We start from the raw sequence: 24,761 nt of genomic DNA, 5'->3' as shown, positions 1-24,761 counted from the left end.
GAGAGAGGAGAGAGCATTACTGTGTGCACCAAAATACACTTTTACACTATAAATAGTGTTCTGATCCTTATCTGATCCCTATTGTTCCCTACAAATTCCCATCCCTATCTGTTTTTTCCTGTGTCCTGTATGTTCCCTGTGTGTTCCCTGTGTGATCCCACGTGTCTTCCGTTTTTCCCTGTCTGTCCCTTCTGAACCCAAACGCACTTTTCAGTGCGCTGTGTTAGCGTTGTTCTGCACTGGACGCACTTTTCAGTGCGCCGTGTGAATAGCGCTGCACAGAATCTTTAGCAGTCTTAGCGGTAGTTAGTTTGTCTTAGGGCAAGCTAGGTGCATTTGTAGCGCCTTTTTGCGCGGTGTACATAGGTTTTTTTTTCGGTGCCTTGTAATATTTTTTTCCAGAGCGCCGTAGGTGTACCCGTACGTAGCTACTTTTTGTGTGTGCCATCTGTGCGGCTGGTCCGTGTGGTTTGGTGTGCATTATCTTTTTTTTTGTGTGCTATCTGTGCGGCTTGTCCGTGCAGTTTAGTGCGCATTATTTTTTTGTGTGCTATCTGTGCGGCTTGTCCGTGTAGTTTAGTGCGCATTATTTTTTGTGTGCCATCTGTGCGGCTGGTCCGTGTGGTTTGGTGTGCATTATCTTTTTTTTGTGTGCCATCTGTGCGGCTTGTCCGTGTAGTTTAGTGCGCATTATTTTTTTTGTGTGCTATCTGTGCGGCTTGTCCGTGTAGTTTAGTGTGCATTATTTTTTGTGTGCTATCTGTGCGGCTTGTCCGTGTAGTTTAGTGCGCATTATTTTTTTTGTGTGCTATCTGTGCGGCTTGTCCGTGTAGTTTAGTGCGCATTATTTTTGGTGTGTGCCATCTCTCCGGCTTGTCCGTGTAGTTTGGTGCGCATTATCTTTTTTTTTTTTGTGTGCTATCTGTGCGGCTTGTCCGTGTAGTTTAGTGCACATTATTTTTTGTGTGTGCCATCTGTGCGGCTTGTCCGTGTAGTTTGGTGTGCATTATATTTTTTTTTTTGTGTGCCTGCTAGACGGTTTATCCGTGTAGTTTGGTGCACATTATCTAATTTTTCTAGTTCTCTATTTTTTTTGTGTGCAATGTCTCAGAAGACATACACCGTGTTGGAGGCATATAACATGCTTGCCTCTGACACCGAGTCAGCTAGTGGGGATGATGGTCCCTTTTACCTATCATCATCCTCCTGCTCATCTTCCAGTGACCTGGAAGGACCCCCAAGAAGGCGCCTTAGGGTTCCAGGGACTTCTGCAGGAGAAGTGTCTGGGACTTCTGCAGGAGAAGCGCCTGGGACTGATGAGGCGCTGCTGAATATTATTATATTTCAGACAAATCTCTACGCTGCACAACATATTGCCCAAAACCCCACGTCCTTTTATGCACAACCCTACAGGTGGACCCCTGTCACTGCAGCAGAGATGCACAAGTATTGGGGCATAATACTACTTATGGGGATAGTAAAGAAGCCTTCAATCAGGGACTACTGGAGCATAGACATACTGTACCACACCCCCATGTTCCGCATGGCAATGAGCAGGATGCGCTTTGAAGCCATCCATAAGTTTTTGCACTACATTGACAACACACAGTGCCCACCCAGAGGTGACCCCAGTTATGATCGGTTATTTAAGGTCAGGCCCATATTAGATCATTTTAGTGCCAAGTTTGCCCAGGCATATACCCCCGCCAAACATGTGAGCATAGACGAGTCCCTAGTTCAATTCAAAGGGAGACTTCACTTCCGCCAATACCTGCCCAATAAGAGGGCAAGGTATGGTGTGAAGATGTATAAGCTGTGCGAAAGTTCATCAGGGTACACATACAAGTTCAGGATATATGAAGGGAAGGACTCCACTATAGTGCCCCCAGAATGCCCCCCCTTCCTGGGTGTTACAGGGAAGATAGTGCACTTTGGATTTAGTGCACCCACTGCTGGACCAGGGCTACCACCTCTACCTGGACAATTTCTACACCAGCACCACCCTGTTCAAGTGCCTCACTTCCAGAAATACTGCGGCATGCGGCACTGTACGCAGAAATCAGAGAGGTCTCCCTAAGTCTCTGCTTGGGCAAAAACTTAAAAGGCACGAAAGCAGGGCACTATGCAGCGACTCTGTATTGTGTGTTAAGTACAAGGACAAGATAGAGGTCCTTGTATTAACCACAATACATGAGCACACCACCACCCCTGTCCCAGTACGAGGTGCCAGTACAGAAGCCCCCAAGCCAGACTGTATTATAGATTATAACAAATACATGGGAGGGGTGGACTTGTCTGACCAGGTGCTTTAGCCGTACAATGCCATGCGGAAGTCGAGGGTGTGGTACAAGAAGCTGGCCGTGCACATCATGCAGATGGCATTGTATAATGCTTATGTGCTGCATCGATATGCCGGCCAGAGGGGAACTTTCCTGGAATTTCAAGAGGTGGTAATAAAGTACTTTCCCTGTTGTTACCCTGTACCCTGTTGTTACCCTGATGCACAGCTTATACATAATGCCGCATGCCGCACCTTCCCTTCTAAGCCCTGCCATGTGCCCAGCCTGTAGATTACTGTCCCGTATGCTTTACCCGGGAAAACATGCATCATGGTTTTTAGGGTGTTTGTCTCCCATGGCAGCAGCTGGGCACAAAATGACATAATGGATATTTTTTACTATGCACTATCCATTATGCACTTTTTCAGGGGTCCACCTGTGGGGTTAAAATGCTAACTATACCCCTAGATCAATTCATGGAGGGGTGTAGTTTCCAAAATAGGGTCAGTTCTTAGGGGTTTCTACTGTACTGGCCCCTATTGGCATCAACAAATCTTTCATGATGCCAAAAAGAAAAAAAAAAAGTACAATGTCTGTGCTCCAACAAGTTATTCCCTTTTGAGCCCTGCCGTGTCTCCATCCTACAGATTATTGCCTCCTATGGGGTATTGCCCTAACCGGGGTAACCCGCAGAATGATTTTTGGGGTGTTTGTCTAAAGTGGCATGAGTTGGGCAAAATACTTTTGTCACTTCAATAGCATATTTGATAAATTGCAATACAATTGTTTCTCTGCACTACTCACTTTGTATTACATTTGAGCCAGCACCTTAGGGGTTAAAATGCTCATACAAGCCTACATACATTCTTTGAGGGGTGCCCTTTCCAAAATGGGTTCACTACTTGGGGGTTTCTATTGTACTGGTACCTCGGGGGTACCCCCCATTACCAATCTAGTGAAAACGAAGCTTGAAAACCTAAATTGTGCTTCTTTCTTCCTGACCCCTGCCGTGTGCCCAGTCTGTAAATTATTGGCACATGTGTGGTATTGCCGTACTCGGGACAACCCGCAGAATGATTTTTGGGGTGTTTGTCTAAAGTGGCATGGGTTGGGCACAGTACATGAGGCACTAAATTGACATTTTTGAGATAAAAACACAATTTTTACTCTGCACCATTTACTTTGCATTCAATTTTGGCCAGCGTGTTGGGGGTTAAAATGCTCATACAAGCCTACATACATTCTTTGAGGGGTGCCCTTTCCAAAATGGGTTCACTACTTGGGGGTTTCTATTGTACTGGTACCTCGGGGGCAGGGGCGCACCTGCCATGAGGCGAGTTGAGACTTTCACCTCAGGGCGGTGCGCCTCCTGGTGGAGGAGGGGGCGGCATTTTGCAGGATGCGAGGCTGCTCCTACTTACAATAGTACTTGCATCATTCAGATGCAAGTACTATTGCTTACAGCACCGCGCAGGACGTCCTGTGCGGCGCTGCTGTGTCACTACCACAGAGGCAGCCTGGAGGAGCCAGGGGGAGGAGGAGGAGGCACGGGAGCGCCACATTCAAACCTGTGGCTGGTCTCCCTGGAGGTGCAGCCCGGGCAAAGCTGACAGGAGAAGCCCCGCCCACCAGCACGGGCCTGCAGCACAGAGGAGACATCTCCATCCACTGCCATGATGTACCCCCTGCCTGACCTGGACATCCTGCTGTATACCAGGTAAGTGACATGTGTATATGTGTGTGTCTTCCCTGTGTTTTGTCATGTGTTTATGTGTGTGTTTTGTTCCCTGTTTATATGTGTTTTGTCATGTATATATGTGTGTACAACATGTCAGGTGTGTGCAGGGCCGGTTCTAGACAAAGTGGGGCCCTTGGCAAAACTAAAAGTGGGGCCCCAAAATAAAACTATTTTATGACCAGTCAGTCAGCAAGAGGCTCCTTTAGTATGGTAAAACAAAGTGTAATATGGGAGAATTTTATAGGAGATAGATAGATGATAGGGAGATTTATGGGCAGCATGGTGGCTCAGTGATTAGCACTACAGCCTTGCAGCGCTGGTCAACATTTGCAAAGGTTTTGTATGTTCTCTCTGCGTCTGCGTGGGTTTCCTCCCACACTCCAAAAAATTACTGGTAGGTTGATTAGACTGTGAGGCCCTTTGGAGAGAGGGACCGATATTTTCTGAAAGCAGACACTTGCCCCATTTTCAAAATTGCATCAAAGAGTTTATAGAAATAGGCGCCTTCATGCAATTTTGATTCAAATTGAAACATTTTATAAAAAAAATACTTGACTTTGATGGCAAAAAAGTTGATCCAAACAGAAAATGTTTACCTTCACATCTCTTAAATGTATTGCATGGACATGTGTAGAGTTCACAAATGTGCGCTATTGATATGTTCACATAAATAAATCCACATAATATCACTAAAACTGTAATAACTAGATATCTGCTTTTCAGCTGGAAATTTTTAGACAGTCACAACCTGCAAAATATATCAATAAAACTGAAAAAAAGGTAAAGGCGCCATAAAACCTATATAATTTTGAAATCAGACAACCAGGCAATGCATTTGGCAATTAACATTCAAAATTTCCTGTAAAATATGTACAAATCCAGAATACTTATATAAGGAAAATATACTTTCCTAAAGCAGTAAGATGTGAGGAGAGCATACATATCCCACACCAAGCAAAACAAAGTGGTGGAGAGGCACCGTGAAAAATCATAGGGTGCAGGTCTTCGTCGGGGTCCGACAACCCCTCCAACAATAGTATAAGGCAAACGGATGAAGCAGCACTCCAGGAAAGGTGAAGTGAAAGTTATTTTTATTCCACCATAGATGCGACGTTTCGTGTCTTGAGAATGTCTTTATAGAAAAGACGAAACGTCGCATCTATGGTGGGATAAAAATAACTTTCACTTCACCTTTCCTGGAGTGCTGCTTCATCCGTTTGCCTTATACATATCCCACACCAATATACTGTATTCACCAAAATATGTGCGCCATTGTATTATCCGCACAATAACAGAACCCTCAGCGCTTCATAAGAATGAGAGTGAGAACGTCATAACATAGGTGTAAATAATGGAGGATGGTGTGAAATAAAAACTTTATTCCAGAACATGTGTGTGTTTTTGGTGTTACATATAACTTTATGGACATGTTCTGGTCGCGGTGTAGTCACATTAGGCGAAGAAGATCAAATGTTCATCGTATCAATCAATTTTCCCAACAAAAAAAAACTATCACAAAATAAAAGGGAATAAGAGAGAAAGGGCCACATTTATCACTTTTGTGCGCCTAAGTGTAGTAGTTGCGCCTAAATTCTGGTGCACTGTTTTCCAGAATTATCACAAGCTACAACCATCTGTGATAAGTTAATTTCCTGCCTCTTATTAATCACTTTACTTTAACACAGTTTAGGCGCAATTTTGGCGCAGTTAAGGCGTAATGTTAGATTCAGGCACTTACATGTGATCCTGCTACAAGCTCCTCTCTGCTTCTCCCACATCCCAGAATGAAGATAACTCTCATAGCAGCACCCAGGTGTGTGACACCCTGCACCCAGTGACCTCCTCAGAAGGGGCTTCTCCTGGAGGGGATCCCCCAGTGCTGGTCTCCTGCTGCACCCCTGTAATTCTGCACAGTATCCCCCTCAGACACACTGGTGATACTGTGCAGAATTACATGGGGGACACTTGTCTGTAGTATCTGCAACATTCTGCAATGTTCTCAGCTCTTGCTGTGAGCTCAGGATTCTGCAGAATGTTTTGTAAATAGAAGGTGATGAACTGTAAATAGAGTGCAGCTCCTGTCTGCAGAGTATCTAATGTCTTTATTATCTCTACTAGTGTCTGCAGTGTCTGGCTGAGATTTGCTGCTAGAAATGAGCTGTTCTGCAAAGGGGCTAAGTGCTTTCTTCTCAGTTAACGCCACCTTCCGGCTGGAGTGTTTTTGCGCCCGTTTTTGCACCTAAATGAAAAGTCGCAAGTGATGAATATCATAAGGCGCAGCAAAACATCTGGATTGCTAGAATAAATGAGGGAAAGCTGGTTATTTTTGCTGCGCAGCTAGTTTGGCGTTTAGTCGCAAAAATGGTGCAAAAACGGTGCGCCTGAATGAAAAAAACGATTGATACATGTGGCCCAAAGTGTGTTCTTAGATAGTTCTGCATAGAGAAGGGTTAAAAACATAAATATTAGTTGATATTATCCATTCTCAAAATATAGTAACATATAAAGTGAATATTTCCATTATCTGTGAGGTGCAGCAGCTCCTGTGTGCAGCAAATGCTCCCTGCAGCCTGATGGCTAAGAATCTGGATTAGGGGGGGTTAATTTCAGGGGCTGTATCTCTGGCTCTGTGACACATAGAACCTTACTTCTTTTTTCCTATGAAAGAAGAGAGTCTCGTGTGTTTCTAAGTTTTAGGAAAACGGAGATAATAACTGTTAAACTGCCGTTGGGAGTGATTTTTATATATAGAAATGTCACCTGATATTCTCACTTTAAACCTGAATAACTCTGGATCCATAGCACCTAGAAACAAAATTCAAGATTCATTTGAAAGAAGAGATTCTCCTCTTTCAGGGGGCCCTGGGCAATTGCCATCTTTGCCTACCCATAGCGCCGGCCCTGGGTGTGTGAATATAGAGGTATGAAATGTAATAGCTGTATTTATAGGTGTAATGTGTGTGTATATAGAGGTATGACATGTAATAGCTGTATATACATGTGTAATGTGTGTGTGTATATATAGGTATGACTTGTAATAGCTGTATATATAGGTGTAATGTGTGTGTATATAGAGGTATGACATGTAATAGCTGTATATACATGTGTAATGTGTGTGTGTATATATAGGTATGACTTGTAATAGCTGTATATATAGATGTAATGTGTGCGTATATAGAGGTATGACATGTAATAGCTGTATATACATGTGTAATGTGTGTGTGTGTATATATAGGAATGACATGTAATAGCTGTATATATAGATGTAATGTGTGTATATAGAGGTATGACATGTAATAGCTGTATATACATGTGTAATGTGTGTGTGTGTGTGTATATAGAGGTATGACATGTAATAACTGTATATACATGTGTAATGTGTGTGTGTATATATAGGTATGACTTGTAATAGCTGTATATATAGATGTAATGTGTGTGTATATAGAGGTATGACATGTAATAGCTGTATATACATGTGTAATGTGTGTGTGTGTATATATAGGAATGACATGTAATAGCTGTATATATAGATGTAATGTGTGTATATAGAGGTATGACATGTAATAGCTGTATATACATGTGTAATGTGTGTGTGTGTGTGTATATATAGAGGTATGACATGTAATAGCTGTATATATAGGTGTAATGTGTGTGTGTATATAGAGGTATGTATACAGCTGTATACAGTGATTGCTGGGGGAGCTGTATACAGTAATTACTGGGGAAGCTGTATATAGTGATTACTGGGGGTACTGTATATAGTGATTACTGGGGGAGCTGTATACAGTGATTGCTGGGGGAGCTGTATATAGTGATTACTGGGGGAGCTGTATATAGTGATTGCTGGGGAGCTGTATATAGTGATTACTGGGGGAGCTGTATATAGTGATTGCTGGGGGAGCTGTATATAGTGATTGCTGGGGGAGCTGTATACAGTGATTGCTGGGGGAGCTGTATACAGTGATTACTGGGGGAGCTGTATATAGTGATTGCTGGGGGAGCTGTATACAGTGGTTGCTGGGGGAGCTGTATACAGTGGTTGCTGGGGGAGCTGTATACAGTGGTTGCTGGGGGAGCTGTATACAGTGGTTGCTGGGGAAGCTGTATATAGTGATTACTGGGGGAGCTGTATATAGTGATTACTGGGGGAGCTGTATACAGTGATTGCTGGGGGAGCTGTATATAGTGATTACTGGGGGAGCTGTATACAGTGATTGCTGGGGGAGCTGTATATAGTGATTGCTGGGGGAGCTGCATATAGTGATTGCTGGGGGAGCTGTATATAGTGATTGCTGGGGGAGCTGTATATAGTGATTGCTAGGGGAGCTGCATATAGTGATTGCTGGGGGAGCTGCATATAGTGATTGCTGGGGGAGCTGAATATAGTGATTGCTGGGGGAGCTGTATATAGTGATTGCTGGGGGAGCTGTATATAGTGATTGCTGGGGGAGCTGTATATAGTGATTGCTGGGGGAGCTGTATATAGTGATTGCTGGGGGAGCTGTATATAGTGATTGCTGGGGGAGCTGTATATAGTGATTGCTGGGGGGCTGTATATAGTGATGGCTGGGGAGAGCTGTATATAGTGATTGCTGGGGGGCTGTATATAGTGATGGCTGGGGGAGCTGTATATAGTGATGGCTGGGGGAGCTGTATATAGTGATTGCTGGGGGAGCTGTGTACATTTTATTATACATGGCTGTACGCTGTATGTATTTTGCATTGCTTTATTTTCACACCAAACCAATATGATGGATCTTGTCCTGACACTCCCTTATATATTACATATATGTTGGGGGGGGGGGGCATCTCTCTATGGCTCGCCTCAGGCAGCAGACAGGCTTGGTACACCCCTGCTCGGGGGTACCCCCCATTACCAATCTAGTTAAAACGAAGCTTGAAAACCTAAATTGTGCTTCTTTCTTCCTGACCCCTGCCCAGTCTGTAAATTATTGGCACATGTGTGGTATTGCCGTACTCGGGACAACCCGCAGAATGATTTTTGGGGTGTTTGTCTAAAGTGGCATGGGGGGGGGGGGCACAGTACATGAGGCACTAAAATGACATTTTTGAGATAAAAACACAATTTTTACTCTGCACCATTTATTTTGCATTCAATTTTGGCCAGCGTGTTGGGGGTTAAAATGCTCATACAAGCCTACATACATTCTTTGAGGGGTGCCCTTTCCAAAATGGGTTCACTACTTGGGGGTTTCTATTGTACTGGTACCTCGGGGGTACCCCCCATTACCAATCTTGTGAAAACGAAGCTTGAAAACCTAAATTGTGCTTCTTTCTTCCTGACCCCTGCCGTGTGCCCAGTCTGTAAATTATTGGCACATGTGTGGTATTGCCGTACTCGGGACAACCCACAGAATGATTTTTGGGGTGTTTGTCTAAAGTGGCATGAGTTGGGCAAAATACTTTTGTCACTTCAATGGCATATTTGATAAATTGCAATACAATTGTTTCTCTGCACTACTCACTTTGTATTACATTTGAGCCAGCACCTTAGGGGTTAAAATGCTCATACAAGCCTACATACATTCTTTGAGGGGTGCCCTTTCCAAAATGGGTTCACTACTTGGGGGTTTCTATTGTACTGGTACCTCGGGGGTACCCCCCATTACCAATCTAGTGAAAACGAAGCTTGAAAACCTAAATTGTGCTTCTTTCTTCCTGACCCCTGCTGTGTGCCCAGTCTGTAAATTATTGGCACATGTGTGGTATTGCTGTACTCGGGACAACCCGCAGAATGATTTTTGGGGTGTTTGTCTAAAGTGGCATGGGTTGGGCACAGTATATGAGGCACTAAAATGACATTTTTCAGATAAAAACGCAATTTTTACTCTGCACCATTTACTTTGCATTCAATTTTGACCAGCGTGTCGGGGGTTAAAATGCTCACCACAACCACCGATAAATTCTTTGAGGGGTCTAGTTTCCGTAATGGTATCATTTATTGGGGGTTTCTATTTCACTGGCACCTCACGGGCCCTGCCAACATGACATGGCACTCCAAATCCAAACGTGTGAAAACGGAGCTGGAAAATCAAAATTTCACTCCTTCCGTTCTCATCCCTTCTGTGCGCCCAGTCTGTAAATTATTGGCACATGTGTGGTATTGCTGTACTCGGGACAACCCGCAGAATGATTTTTGGGGTGTTTGTCTAAAGTGGCACGGGTTGGGCACAGTATATGAGGCACTAAAATTACATTTTTCAGATAAAAACGCAATTTTTACTCTGCACCATTTACTTTGCATTCAATTTTGACCAGCGTGTTGGGGGTTAAAATGCTCACCACAACCACCGATAAATTCTTTGAGGGGTCTAGTTTCCGAAATGGTGACATTTTGGGGGGTTTTCTATTGTACTTTTACTTCAGGGGCTCTTCAATTACACTGTGGCACCACAAAATATTTGCAGCCAAATTGGCCTTCCAAATTCCCAGGATCGCTAACTCTGTTCTGGACATCGCTGTGCGGGGAAACAGCAGCTGACATCCACATGTCTGGTATTGCCGTACTCGTAAGAAGCAGGGCAAGAAATTAGGAATATACATTTACCTCAAATTCCTTCTGAATGTATCCATTTTAGGGCTAAATTGGAAAGATTGAAATCAAAAATTTAAATTTCAAAATTTCCACTCCATTTTCATATGCTTCTGGAAAAATAATTAAAGGGTTAACAGACTTCTTAAATGCTGATTTGAATAGGTTGAGATGTTAGGTTCATAAAATGGTGTTACTTGTGGGGGTATATAGTACAAAATTTCACTCCTTCCGTTCTCATCCCTTCTGTGTGCCCAGTCTGTAAATTATTGGCACATGTGTGATATTGCCGTACTCGGGACAACCCGCAGAATGATTTTTGGGGTGTTTGTCTAAAGTGGCACGGGTTGGGCACAGTATATGAGGCACTAAAATGACATTTTTCAGATAAAAACGCAAGTAATATATACTTGTGGGGGTATATAGTACATAAGTCTTTATAGGGCACTTCCAAACTGAATTGATCACCAAAAAGTTCGCATTTTTTTTAAATTTCAAGAAAATCTGAGAAGTTGCTACTAAAACTTCAAACCTTCTCACATCCATAAAAAAAATGGAAACTTAAAACAAATAATGGATATAAAAAGAAGACCAATGGCAAAAGGTTTCTATCAAAAAAAATTGTGGTATCACTTTTTGTCTAAAAAGTATAACATTTGAAACTTTGAAAATAGTCATTTTTTTCAAATTTTTCCTAAATTTTAGAATTTTTACCCCCCAAAAAAGGAACGGATCACCGAAATGACACTACTAACATAAACTACAATGTCTCACGAGAAAATAATCTCAAAATCACAGAGATATCTTAAAGCGTTGAAAAGTTATTACCACAGGAAGAGACACTGGTCAAATTTCAAAAAAAAGTTGCGAGCCTTAACCTGCAAACAGGCTGCTTCCTTAAGGGGTTAATAGGCCAGCTCGTACACAAAAAGGGTATCTTGCAAAGATCCGTATACTAAAGTGTGAAAAAGTTATTGGCCTCAGAACTTGGCAAAAATGTTTTAATACAAAATGCTTTTATTTTTTTTAAGTCAATCCCAGTGATTGTAGAGACCTGAAGAATAAAATGAAAGGTGTCATTTGGAGCACGGAGTGCAAGCCATAAAATCAGAGTCCACAACAATATGCTGCAAATGTGTTATTTTGTCAATTTATATGTGCATTTTTCAGCTTTCCAGTACATTGTCTGAAATATTAAATGCCACTAAGAAGTGCAATTTGTCTCACAGATAACAAGCCCTCACACATCTCTGTAAACATAAACATCTCTGTAAACATCTCCCTCCCCTCTGTAAATGTAAAATTAAAAAAAAAAATCGCTTTTTGGAATGGAATAAAAAAAAAAACAGAAAAGCATAAACTTAAAAGTCCATGTAGATTTAAACCATAAATATCCAGTTATTTTTAATTCCCTTTCTTATCATTCCCAATATATTTTCCAAATCTTCCGTATAGTATAGTATATGGGAGAAGAAATGAGAAATCCTCAAGCCTTATCTGGATCTAAGCATTCCTAAGAGAAAGGTTTTTTATTATTATCATTGAGAAATCTAAAGAATTTACAAAGACCATTTTGGGTTTACCTGAAAAACAGTTCTCCAGATATTTTTTGAAATCAAAGTCATATAGTTGAAAGGGCTCTTGCATACTGGAATCCATCATCTAATCTTGTAGTTCAGACAAGGTAACATGTGGCTCCAGCAAAGTCTTTATATAAATAGCCGGATGAATGCAAATGATATCACATGAGTTATTCATGAATCAGGCATGTGAACACAAGTAAATACGCCTCAAACCTGTTTAGCTTAGATTTATTTTTTAACCACTTCATGTCTTTAGGATGCAACCAGTTTGTATGTTAACGCTCAGCCATTTTTATAAATCTGACCAGTGTTTCTTTCTATGGTAATAACTAGAGATAAGCGAACACACTCGTCCGAGCTTGATGCTCGTTCGAGAATTAGCGTACTTGAAACTGCTCGTTGCTCGGATGAATATTTCGCCCGCTCGAGAAAATGGCATCTCCCGCCGTTTTGATTTTTGGCGGCCAGAAACAGAGCCAATCACAAGCCAGGACACTCTGCACTCCACCCAGCATGACGTGGTACACTTACACGTCGATTGCAGTGGTTGGCTGGCCTGATCAGGTGACCCTGGAATAGACTAGCCCCTGCCCGCGCTGCTCGCATCATTCTCTGTCTGGATGCCGTTAGGGAGAGAGCTGCTGCTGCAGGGATAGCGTTAGGGTGTTATATTAGCTTACTGTTAGGCAGGAGTGAGTCTACAAGAACTCAACAGCCCTTGTTATGACTAGAATAGTTTTTTTTCTTTGCTTGTGGCTGGGCTTGCTGGCACTAGTAGTGCAGCTAGTACCATATTGTGACGAATTTGCAGGGAGACTTGCGAACGTTCTATTTAGCTCTTAGTGACACACATATACATCTCAAACACCCAAGTGGGACAATTTATTAGGGGTTTGATTGAATTAGGCACAGTCTGCCGATTTATTTATTTATTTTTTTCAAAACTTTTAAAGTCACAGGCACAGCACAAAATCCAGTTGTGTGCTGTCAGTGTAGGTTACAAACTAGCCATACAAGAACCCAAGAGGCCTTCTTAGGGCCACAATAGCATTATATATATATATATATTTTTTTTTTTTTATTTGCTTGTGGCTGGCCTTGCTGGCACTAGTAGTGCAGCTAGTACCATATTGTGACGAATTTGCAGGGAGACTTGCAAACGTTCTATTTAGCTCTTAGTGACACACATATCCATCTCAAACACCTAAGTGGGACAATTTATTAGGGGTTTGATTGAAATAGACACAGTCTGCCAATTTTTTTTTTACTTTTATTTTTTTTTCAAAACTAAAAGTCATCACAGGCACAGCACAAAATCCAGTTGTCTGCTGTCAGTGTAGGTTACAAACTAGCCACAGCAATCATCATCATCATCTTCTGTGGTTGCTGTTTGATTTCTTCTGATCGTTTTGTTTAAAAAAAAAAAACACAAAAAATACAAAAACACAAAGAAAAACACAAATTTTTTTTTACAGTTTACACTTTAATTTTGAAATTGTTGAACCCGAAGGTAGGGGTAGGGGTAGAGGACAAGGGCGTGGGTGTCCAACTAATGCAGGGGTCAGAGGCTGTGGTCCTGGGCGGGGTGAGACACCACCTGCTGATGAGGGAGCAGGGGAACGCCGCAGAGCTACACTCCCTAGGTTCATGTCTCAAGTTACTGGGACTCGTGGTATAGCACTGTTGAGGCCAGAACAGTGCGAACAGGTGATGTCGTGGATTGCGGACAATGCTTCTAGCCATTTGTCCACCAGTCAGTCTTCCACGCAGTCCACCCATGTCACCGAAATCAGCACTCCTCCAGCTCCTCCACCTCAGCCTCCTTCCCCCCAGTCTGCCCCCTCCCAGGAAAATTTGGCATTTGAACCGGCATACTCTGAGGAACTGTTTTCTGGACCCTTCCCAGAGTCACAAACCACTTGTCCAGTTGCTGCTGAGCTCTTTCCCCGCAGTCTGTGGGTGATAATGACATTGTTGATGTAATGGAAGAAGTGTGTAAAGAGGTGTCGGACAATGAGGAGACACGGTTGTCAGACAGTGGTGAAGTTGTTGTCAGGGCAGGAAGTCCGAGGGGGGAGCAGACTGAGGGATCGGAGGATGATGAGGTGACAGACCCAAGCTGGGTTGATAGGCCGGGTGAACACAGTGCTTCTGAGACGGCGGCAAGTCCTCGACGAGAACAGGTTGGAAGAGGCAGTGGTGGGGCCAGACGGAGAGGCAGGGCCAGAGCTGGTGCATTAGCTCCAAATGTTTGACGTAGTGAAGCTCCCGTGGTGAGGGCTAGATTTTCGGAAGTCTGGAGGTTCTTTAGAAACACCGGATGACCGACGGACTGTGGTGTGCAACCTGTGCCACACCAGGATCAGCAGGGGTTCCACCACTACCAGCTTAACCACCACCAGTATGCACAGGCATATGAATGCTAAACACCCCACTCAATGGAACCAAGGCCGTTCACCTCCGGCCGAGCACACCACTGCTCCTTTCCCTGTATCATCTGCTGCCTCTGCTAGTCAGCCCCCTGCCCAAGACCCGGCCCAAAAACCTCCCGTGCGAAAAAACCACACCTTCGCCTCCACGATCCTCCACAGCATCCACCAATGTCTCCATGCGCAGCGTTCAGCTTTCTATACCCCAGACACTGGAGCGCGAGAGGAAATACAGTGCAACCCACCAACACGCCCAAGCTCTCAACGTCCAGATCTCCAAATTACTCAGCCTGGAGATGCTGCCCTATAGGCTGGTATAGACCGAGGCCTTTTGCAACCTCATGGTGACGGCCGCCCCTCGGTATTCGGTCCCCAGCCGCCACTACTTTTCCCGATGTCTCGTCCCAGCCCTGCACCAGAACGTGTCAGACAACATCATCCGTGCCCTGACCAACGCCGTTTCTGACAAGGTCCACCTGACCACAGACACGTGGACGAGTGCTGCCGGGCAGGGCCACTATATATCGCTGACGGCACATTGGGTTAACTTGGTGGAGGCTGGGACCGAGTATGACCCTGGGGCTGGTCATATACTGCCGACGCCGAGGATTGCGGGACCTACCTCGGTCCAGGTCCTACTATGCCTCCTCCTCCTCCCACCCCTCCTCCACCTCCTCCTCCGAATTACCATCCATTGGCATGGCGCCATCAGTTGGTAGCTCTAGGCACAGCAGCAGTGCTGTCACTAAGCGACAGCAGGCGGTGCTCAAACTGCTGAGCCTAGGCGATAAAAGGCACACCGCCCAAGAGCTATTACAGGGCATCACGGCGCAGACTGATCTGTGGCTGGCACTGCTGAACCGGAAGCCAGGCATGGTTGTGTGTGACAACGGCCGTAACCTGGTGGCGGCTCTGCAACTCGGCAGACTGACACATGTGCCATGCCTGGCCCATGTGTTAAATCTCATAGTTCAGCGGTTCCTCAAGACATACACCAATCTGTATGATTTGCTCACGAAGGTGCGCCGCATCTGTGCGCATTTCAGGAAGTCCAGCACAGATGCTGCCACTCTCAGGGCAGCGCAGCGCCGCCCCCAACTGCCCACTCACCGACTGTTGTGCGACGTGCCCACGAGGTGGAATTCAACATTAACCATGTTATCCAGATATCCAGCGCAGAGCGATTGGGACTCTGGCGCATATGGCAGATTTCATGCTTGGCTGCCTATCCCATGACCCTCGCATTCAAAGAATTTATTCCAGCACCGATTACTGGGTATTCACTCTCCTGGACCCACAGTACAAGCAAAATCTTTCCACTCTCATCCCTGGAGAGGAAAGGAGTGTGAGGATGCATGAATACCAGCAGGCCCTGTAGCACAAGCTGAAACAGTATTTCCCTTCTGACAGCGCTTGCGGCACAGGGCGTACTTCTGTGGGACAAGACAAGAGTAGGCGAGCAGGCGGCTTGTCCAGCACTGGCAGGGGTATGCTTTACAAGGCCTTTTCCAGTTTTATGTCACCCCAGCAAAACACAGTGACCTGTCCCCAGTCTCGGCAGAGTAGGGCTGATCTTTACAGAAAGATTGTGGGTTTCAAAGCTGGAGATGTGGCACGAACTGGCGCTGTACGCCTTGGAGGTTCTTGCCTGCCCTGCCACTAGCGTGTTGATAAGCGTACACGCCTGTCGACTGACAGCGCTGACAGGCTGACGCATATCAAGATGAATAAAGCCTGGATTTCTCAGGATTTCCATTCTCCACCAGGTGAAAGAAGCTCAACCTGAATAACTGCCATAACCAAGCCAATTACTTATAAGAACAGTACTACACTTGATCTTATACAAAAGGTTCTTAGAAGTGCTGTTTGTAGCCCCCGCCTGCTTTGAAAATTATAATTTTTTCAAAGTAAACGCTTCCGGCCCCCAGGTCCATTTTGGGTGGGTAGGAGCCGTGAGGCAGGGGCATGGACAGGAGAAAGCTCGCCTGGCAGCGGACCACCAGCTCCATCCCAAGATTAGGCAGCCTCAGAGGCATCCATGCATAATGCCCCTGCTGTTTCCTGTCCATTTTACCTCCACGATCCTCCACAGTGTCCACCAATGTCTCCATGCGCAACTTTCAACTGTCTATACCCCAGACGCTGGAGCGCGAGAGGAAATACAGCACATCATCCCCTTATCAAACGAGCTGTGTCGGGCAGAATTTTCGGGTGTTTCACCAGATACATAATGGAACTCGGCGCATCTGTCGCCGCCATGCTGGAGACCTGAAGTTGCAATCATAGCAGCGCAATATGGATGCCCCATACTGTCGCTCTTAATCATGGAAGTCGTCTCCATGGCTGCCTCCACATGTCGTCCCCTTATCAAACGAGCTGTGTCAGGCTCATTTTTCGGGTGTTTCACCAGATACCTTATGGAACTTGGTCACTATGTCGCCACCATGCTGTGTTATCGACTAAATATACCGTCAACCTATTGTTCACATAGGAAATCATTTCACTGCTTCTTGCTCACCTCCTTTGGTTCCTCTCTGCCGCCTTAACCAGGCAAAATACTGATACATACAGTGCTACACGTTATCCTCGCCAAAAGGAATTTTTAAAATTGGTTTGAAGCCTCAGTCCATTTGGGGTATGTCGCCATGCCACTCTCTAGCCATCCGCTGCTGCTGCTGCCTCTGCATGCCATCTTCTATAGTGTCAGGGTCAATTATTGGATGTTTTAGATGCTATCTAGCCTTATTCGGTCACTCTGTCATCGCCATGCTGTTGCCCATAATTTTGCATAATGGTGCGATTAAGCAGCCTCAGAGGCATCCCTGCATGCTGCCCCTGCTGTTTCCTGTCCATTTCTGTGGTGTTTCCATCATTTTCTGAGGTTTCCAGGTGTTTGGCCAAGCTTCTCTGTGCAGACCCTTGGTCCCCTTGAAAAATGCTCGAGTCTCCCATTGACTTCAATGGGGCTCGTTATTCGAGCCGAGCACTTGAGCATCGGGAAAAGTTTGTCTCGAATAACGAGCACCCAAGCTCGTTCATCTCTAGTAATAACTTTTTAACACTTTAACCTGGGCTGTATTTCTCCAGTCCTGTATCTACAGGCTGTATTTCTGTATAAATACGTGACGTTTTTCATCCGTATGCAGCACGTATTTAACCCGTATTTTATACATGCCCATAGACTTTTAGGGCATACAGAACTGAAATACGGGAGAAAATAGGACATGCTCTATATTTTTATACGGCCAGTATACGGTCCGTACACTCCAGTGTCAAAAACGGCAATATAAATGGTTGGACGTATTGTCCATTGAAATGAATGTGGCCGTATGTAACCCGTAAAAAAACGGTACGTATACGGCCGTTTTTATACGTCCGTGTGAATGTAGCCTAAGTGATGTCGAGATAGTTTTTTCGTGAGAGATTGTAGTTTCTGTTTGTAGTATAATTTAGCTGCTCATTTAGCTTGTTTTGGGGAAAAAATTTAATTTTAGGTTTTAAGTAGAGATGAGCGAGTATACTCGTCCGAGCTTGATGCTCGTTCGAGTATTAAGGTACTCGAAACAGCTCGTTGCTCGGACGAGTATTTCCCCTGCTCGAGATCGAGCATTTAATTTAAAAAACACAGTGAAGAACAATGAAGAATAGAATAAAAACAGTGAACACAGTGAACACAGGATCATTTAAGTGAAAAACACAGTGAAAAACACAGTGAAGAATAGATTGCAGATGTTCTGCACATCTGCTTACTTGTCAGGAGATACGCTGTCCCGGGATCCGCTCCTCTTCTTCCACTGAAGTCTCCCCGATCTCTCTGCGCTGCTCCCCGATAAGGGGTTATCCGGGACCATAAAAATTCACCAGATGCTCCCAGTAGTCATCAATCATCACCCTAATGACCATACCTTACCTTGGTTCAAACTTTGAATCCTCCCTGCATATGGGGTTACACATCAGCCTGCAAATGTTTACAATCTCAGCTTCCTGTATGGACATTTTTGTGCTGCAGAAACTACACTCCCCACAGTGCATTGTGCTGTAAACACAGCAGGGAGTGTATCCACCCATTCCAGCCTACACGGTGCTGGCAACCCCGCGCACTACACCTTCCAGGCTCTGCTGCATCCCGCCTACTACACCTTCCTGTTTCCTACATAGTGCACAGAGAATATTTCATCCTGTCCAGCTACTGATTCTTTCCTTAGCAAAGTGTCAGTCAGGTTTCCAAGACGGCTTTACGGCTTTCACTGTGCGCCGTAGAACGGTCATGCATGGCCGTCTGCTCCATTACTCTGATGAGCAGTGTGCAAGTAATTGCAATTATTTCAGTGCTTGTATACATTTTGTCTTGGGATGTGGGTGGTCACATATGTAATTGAGAGGATTGTCACAAAACAAAAATATTAAATGGACCTCATATTTGCCAATGCTCTCCATTACATGGGGCCAGCCACAGCCCAAGAAAAAAATCACATAAGGGACTGTGCATATATTTTGGTGCGTTCACATATGTCATGGTGGTGGTCACATATGAGTTGTGGGAAGCTCATATTTGATCACCTTCCCATGACATAAGTGAACATGAGTCCAGTAGACAAGAATATGCGGTGGCGGACGAAGGCGATGACGTGCCATGCGCACCCTGGCATGGCAAAGTACTATATACTCCGGGCATGCGCAGTGGTCTCCTCTACTGCGCATGTGCCGGGAAGACGCTGACGAGGGGAAGACGGCCCATCCCTGTGACAAGGGGAGAAGACTCCGCCTATCTGTCCCGGAGGCGGCAACGAATGGTGAAGAGAGCTGTGGATGTGACGTCAGCGGAAGAGAAGACAGAAGAAGATGCAATGTCACGTGACCGGCTCCGGACCGAGCGGAACCAGCCACTTCAGGAACGGTAAGTATATTAGAATGTTAGTCAGGGCACATGTAGTTTTACAGTAGTCAGGAGAACCTAGGTCCCGGACAACCCCTTTAAATGATCCTGTGTTCACTGTTTTTATTCTATTCTTCACTGTTCTTCACATCTGCTAACTTGTCGGGAGATAATATACGCGTGGAACAGTGAAGAATAGATTGCAGATGTTTGCATACATCTGCTAACTTATCAGAAGACATTGTTTTTCAATTAAATAACACATGTTATTCCCGAACCATGGTCCCTTTGAAAAATGCTCGAGTCTCCCATTGACTTCAATGGGGCTCGTTATTCGAGACGAGCACTCGAGCATCAGGAAAAGTTTGTCACGAATAACGAGCACTCGAGCATTTTAGTGCTCGCTCATCTCTAGTTTTAAGTCAATTTTAAGTCTTAAGCTTTACGGGTTTTTTTCTAGAAAACGTTGGCCGTTTGTCTTATTTCTGTTTCCATATTTTTTATGTTTGGTTATTTTTTACATGTATTAGAAGGTTTATAGTTTTAGTAGCAGGTTCTCAGATTTGAAAAAAGATTTCCATTTCGCCTCCACGATCCTCCACAGCGTCCACCAATGTCTCCATGTGCAACTTTCAACTGTCTATACCCCAGACGCTGGAGCACGAGAGGAAATACAGCACATCATCCCCTTATCAAACGAGCTGTGTCAGGCAGAATTTTCGGGTGTTTCACCAGATACATAATGGAACTCGGCGCATCTGTCGCCGCCATGCTGGAGACCTGAAGTTGCAATCATAGCAGCGCAATATGGATGCCCCATACTGTCGCTCTTAATCATGGAACCATTTCCGAAAAAACAATTAAAAATAGAACCGCTATATTATTCCATTATTCTTAGATGAAATATTCAAACGACCCCGCTTGCTTTGAAAATTTTAATTTTTTCAAAGTTAACGCTTCTGGCCCCCAGGCCCATTTTGGGTGGGGAGGAGCCAAAAGACAGGGGCTTGGACAGGAGAAAGCTCGCCTGGCAGCGGACCGCCAGCTCCATCCCAAGATTAGGCAGCCTCAGAGGCATCCATGCATACTGCCCCTGCTGTTTCCTGTCCATTTTACCTCCACGATCCTCCACAGAGTCCACCAATGTCTCCATGCGCAACTTTCAACTGTCTATACCACAGACGCTGGAGCGCGAGAGGAAATACAGCACATCATCCCCATATCAAACGAGCTGTGTCAGGCAGAATTTTCAGGTGCTTCACCAGATACATAATGGAACTCGGCGCATCTGTCGCCGCCATGCTGGAGACCTGAAGTTGCAATCATAGCAGTGCAATATGGATGCCCAATACTGTCGCTCTTAATCATGGAAGTCGTCTCCATGGCTGCCTCCACATGTCGTCCCCTTTTCGGGTGTTTCACCAGATATGTTATGGAACTTGGTCACTTTGTCGCCACCATGCTGTGTTATCGACTAAATATACCGTCAACCTACACTCACTGGCCACTTTATTAGGTACACCATGCTAGTAACGGGTTGGACCCCCTTTTGCCTTCAGAACTGCCTCAATTCTTCGTGGCATAGATTCAACAAGGTGCTGGAAGCATTCCTCAGAGATTTTGGTCCATATTGACATGATGGCATCACCCAGTTGCTGCAGATTTGTCGGCTGCACATCCATGATGCGAATCTCCCGTTCCACCACATCCCAAGGATGCTCTATTGGATTGAGATCTGGTGACTGTGGAGGCCATTTGAGTACAGTGAACTCATTGTCATGTTCAAGAAACCAGTCTGAGATGATTCCAGCTTTATGACATGGCACATTATCCTACTGAAAGTAGCCATCAGATGTTGGGTACATTGTGGTCATAAAGGGATGGACATGGTCAGCAACAATACTCAGGTAGGCTGTGGCGATGCCCAACGATGCTCAATTGGTACCAAGGGGCCCAAAGAGTGCCAAGAAAATATTCCCCACACCCAGGGGCGGACTGGGAATTTAAAATGGCCCTGGAAAAACTATGAAAGTGGCCCCATTTTATGGGCAGAGTCAAAACAAGTGGGTGTGGTCAGATAATGTGGATGGGGTTATAACAGACAAATTGTTGGTAGATGGCATTACTGGAAAAGATGTTCTTGTTTTGCATTAAGTGACTTTAATGTGCAAAGAATGTGACCTGTCGTTCAGTAAATGATGCAAACACACGACCCGATAAGCCTTAAATACCTTTCCCCTGTGCCATACATATACAATTCAGAGAAAGAATATATTGATACTGCCTCCTATGTACAAGAATATTGCTACAATAACACATTTCGAATAACACATTAAATCCTGCCTTCTATATACAAAATAAAACTACTACCATACCTTCTCCCATATACAAGCCAACTACTATAATACTGCCCCCTATGTACAGGAATATAACTACTATAATACTGCCCCTATGTACAAGAATATAACTACTATAATACTGCCCCCTATGTACAGGAATATAACTACTATAATACTGCCCCTATGTACAAGAATATAACTACTATAATACTGCCCCCTATGTACAAGAATATAACTACTATAATACTGCCCCTATGTACAAGAATATAACTACTATAATACTGCCCCCTGTGTACAGGAATATAACTACTATAATACTGCCCCCTATGTACAAGAATAGAACTACTATAATACTGCCACCTGTGTACAAGAATATAACTACTATAATACTGCCCCCTATGTACAAGAATATAACTACTATAATACTGCCCCTACGTACAACAATATAACTACTATAATACTACCCCCTATGTACAAGAATATAACTACTATAATACTGCCCTCTATGTACAAGAATATAACTACTATAATACTGCCCCCTATGTACAAGAATATAACTACTATAATACTGCCCCCTGTGTACAAGAATATAACTACTATAATACTACATATATAAACAGAAGTGAACATGAAAAAAATCAGTATGTATCATATACAGCTACAAAAAACACATGAGATCCTCACCTATTGCATCCAGTGACATCAGGTGACGTATCCCCGGATTGTACTCGTTCCTCATCTTTTCCAATAGTTCCACCATCACCTTGTCTCTTCCTCCAGGTACACAGCTTTCCTGCAGAGTTTACCGCACAGACGTCTTATGTTCTGCACTTTCCCATTGTCCCTTCTTCTGCTACCACTAATACTGTGCCCCAAATACTGTAATAGAGCCCCCTGAAATATTAGCACCACACAAATAGTGCCCCATAATGTAACATACTGTAATAGTATAGGATATCTTATTTCTTCTTTCTCTCCTTTAACCCCCTTAACCCCCCCCCCATAGAATTAATGGCCCTAGCCTGCCCCAGACATAGAATTAATGGCCCCAGCCTACCCCAGAAATAGAATTAATGGCCCCAGTCGGCCCCAGAAAAAGAATTAATGGCCCCAGTCAGCCCCAGAAAAAGAATTAATGGCCACAGTCAGCCCCAGAAAAAGAATTAATGGCCCCAGTCAGCCCCAGAAAAAGAATGAATGGACCCAGCTCGCTCCAGACATAGAATTAATGCCTCCTGACAGCCCAAGATATTGAATAATGCTCCCCCGCACGCCCCAGAGATATAATTAATGCCCCCTGACAGCCCCAAATATAGAATAATGCCCCCCCGCGCCAGACATATAATCAATGCCCCTTGCTAGCCCCAGATATAGAATAATGCCCCCCCAGACATATAATCAATGCCCCTTGCTAGCCCCAGATATAGAATAATGCCCCCCCCAGACATATAATCAATGCCCCTTGCTAGCCCCAGATATAGAATAATGCCCCCCCCCCCGGACATATAATCAATGCCCCCTGCCAGCCCCAGAAATAGAATAAGGCCCCCCTCGCGCGCCCCAGACATATAATCAATGCCCCTTGCATGCCCCAGATATAGAATAATGCCCCCCCCAGACATATAATCAATGCCCCTTGCATGCCCCAGATATAGAATAATGCCCCCCCAGACATATAATCAATGCCCCTTGCATGCCCCAGATATAGAATAATGCCCCTCCCACCCCAGACATATAATTTATGCCCCCTGCCAGCCCCAGATAAAGAATAATGCCCCCCCCACCCCAGATAAATAATAATGCCCCCCCCCCGCCCCAGACATATAATTTATGCCCCCGCCAGCCCCAGATAAAGAATAATGTCCCCCTCCCCGCCCCAGATAAAGATTTAATGTCCCAATTCTATCATTTAAACAAAAAAAACCCATAATACTCACCTCTATGGCGCAGGTTCGTCTCGTCCCCGGTCTTCAGCAGCTTGGTGTAGAGGCGCGGGATAGTGACGTCACTGCTCCGCGCCTCTCACATCAAGCCGCGGAGCTACATGGAGGCAGGCTGACATCTGGTAGGTGTCAGCGCTCCTCCACTGAGTGTATACACAGACGCAGAAGCAGCAGTGCTGCGCTGCATCTGTGTACTAATCTATAGTACCTGCATCGTACGATGCAGGTACTATAGATTAGATGAAAAGTTGAAGGGAGGGAGTGCGGACCGGCCCCGGAAGAGCTCTGCACCGGCCCATTCTCTGTAAACCCTAGAGATGGTTGTGCGTGAAAATCCCAGTAGATCAGCAGTTTCTGAAATACTCAGACCAGCCCTTCTGGCACCAACAACCATGCCACGTTCAAAGGCACTCAAATCACCTTTCTTCCCCATACTGATGCTCGGTTTGAACTGCAGGAGATTGTCTTGACCATGTCTACATGCCTAAATGCACTGAGTTTCCGCCATGTGATTGGCTGATTAGAAATTAAGTGTTAACGAGCAGTTGGACAGGTGTACCTAATAAAGTGGCCGGTGAGTGTATTGTTCACATAGGAAATCATTTCAGTGCTTCTTGCTCACCTCCTTTTGTTCCTCTCTGCCGCCTTAACCAGGCAAAATACTGATACATACAGTGCTACACGTTATCCTCGCCAAAAGGAATTTTTAAAATTGGTTTGAAGCCTGAGTCCATTTGGGGTATGTAGTCATGCCACTCTCTAGCCTGCCGCTGCTGCCGCTGCCTCTGCATGCCGTCTTCTATAGTCTTTATATAGGGTCAATTATTGGATGTTTTAGATGCTATCTAGCCTCATTCGGTCACTCTGTCATCGCCTGTTGCCCATAATTTTGGCATAATGGTGCGATTAAGCAGCCTCAGAGGCATCCATGCATGCTGCCCCTGCTGTTTCCTGTCCATTTCCGTGGTGTTTCCATCATTTTCTGAGGTTCTAAGGTGTTTGGCCAAGCTTCCCTGTGCAG

General features: G+C 44.7%; 1 protein-coding gene across 1 annotated transcript in view; it reads right to left on the bottom strand.

Moving 5' to 3' along the window:
• Positions 1-12,280, bottom strand: part of LOC140065753 (phenylethanolamine N-methyltransferase-like) — a 42,230-nt gene extending 29,950 nt beyond the window's left edge. Inside the window, exon 1 of the mRNA XM_072113325.1 lies at positions 12,154-12,280. Coding sequence (XP_071969426.1) covers positions 12,154-12,232 — 79 coding nt within the window. The 5' untranslated portion in view covers positions 12,233-12,280. The remainder of the gene's footprint in view (positions 1-12,153) is intronic.
• Positions 12,281-24,761: the final 12,481 nt, after the last annotated feature.

The sequence above is a fragment of the Engystomops pustulosus genome, chromosome 6 (assembly GCF_040894005.1).
Source record: "Engystomops pustulosus chromosome 6, aEngPut4.maternal, whole genome shotgun sequence".
Classification (NCBI taxonomy): Eukaryota; Metazoa; Chordata; class Amphibia; order Anura; family Leptodactylidae; genus Engystomops; species Engystomops pustulosus.
The sequence above is the reverse complement of the archived record's forward strand: the minus strand, read 5'-3'. Positions and strand labels throughout refer to the sequence as shown.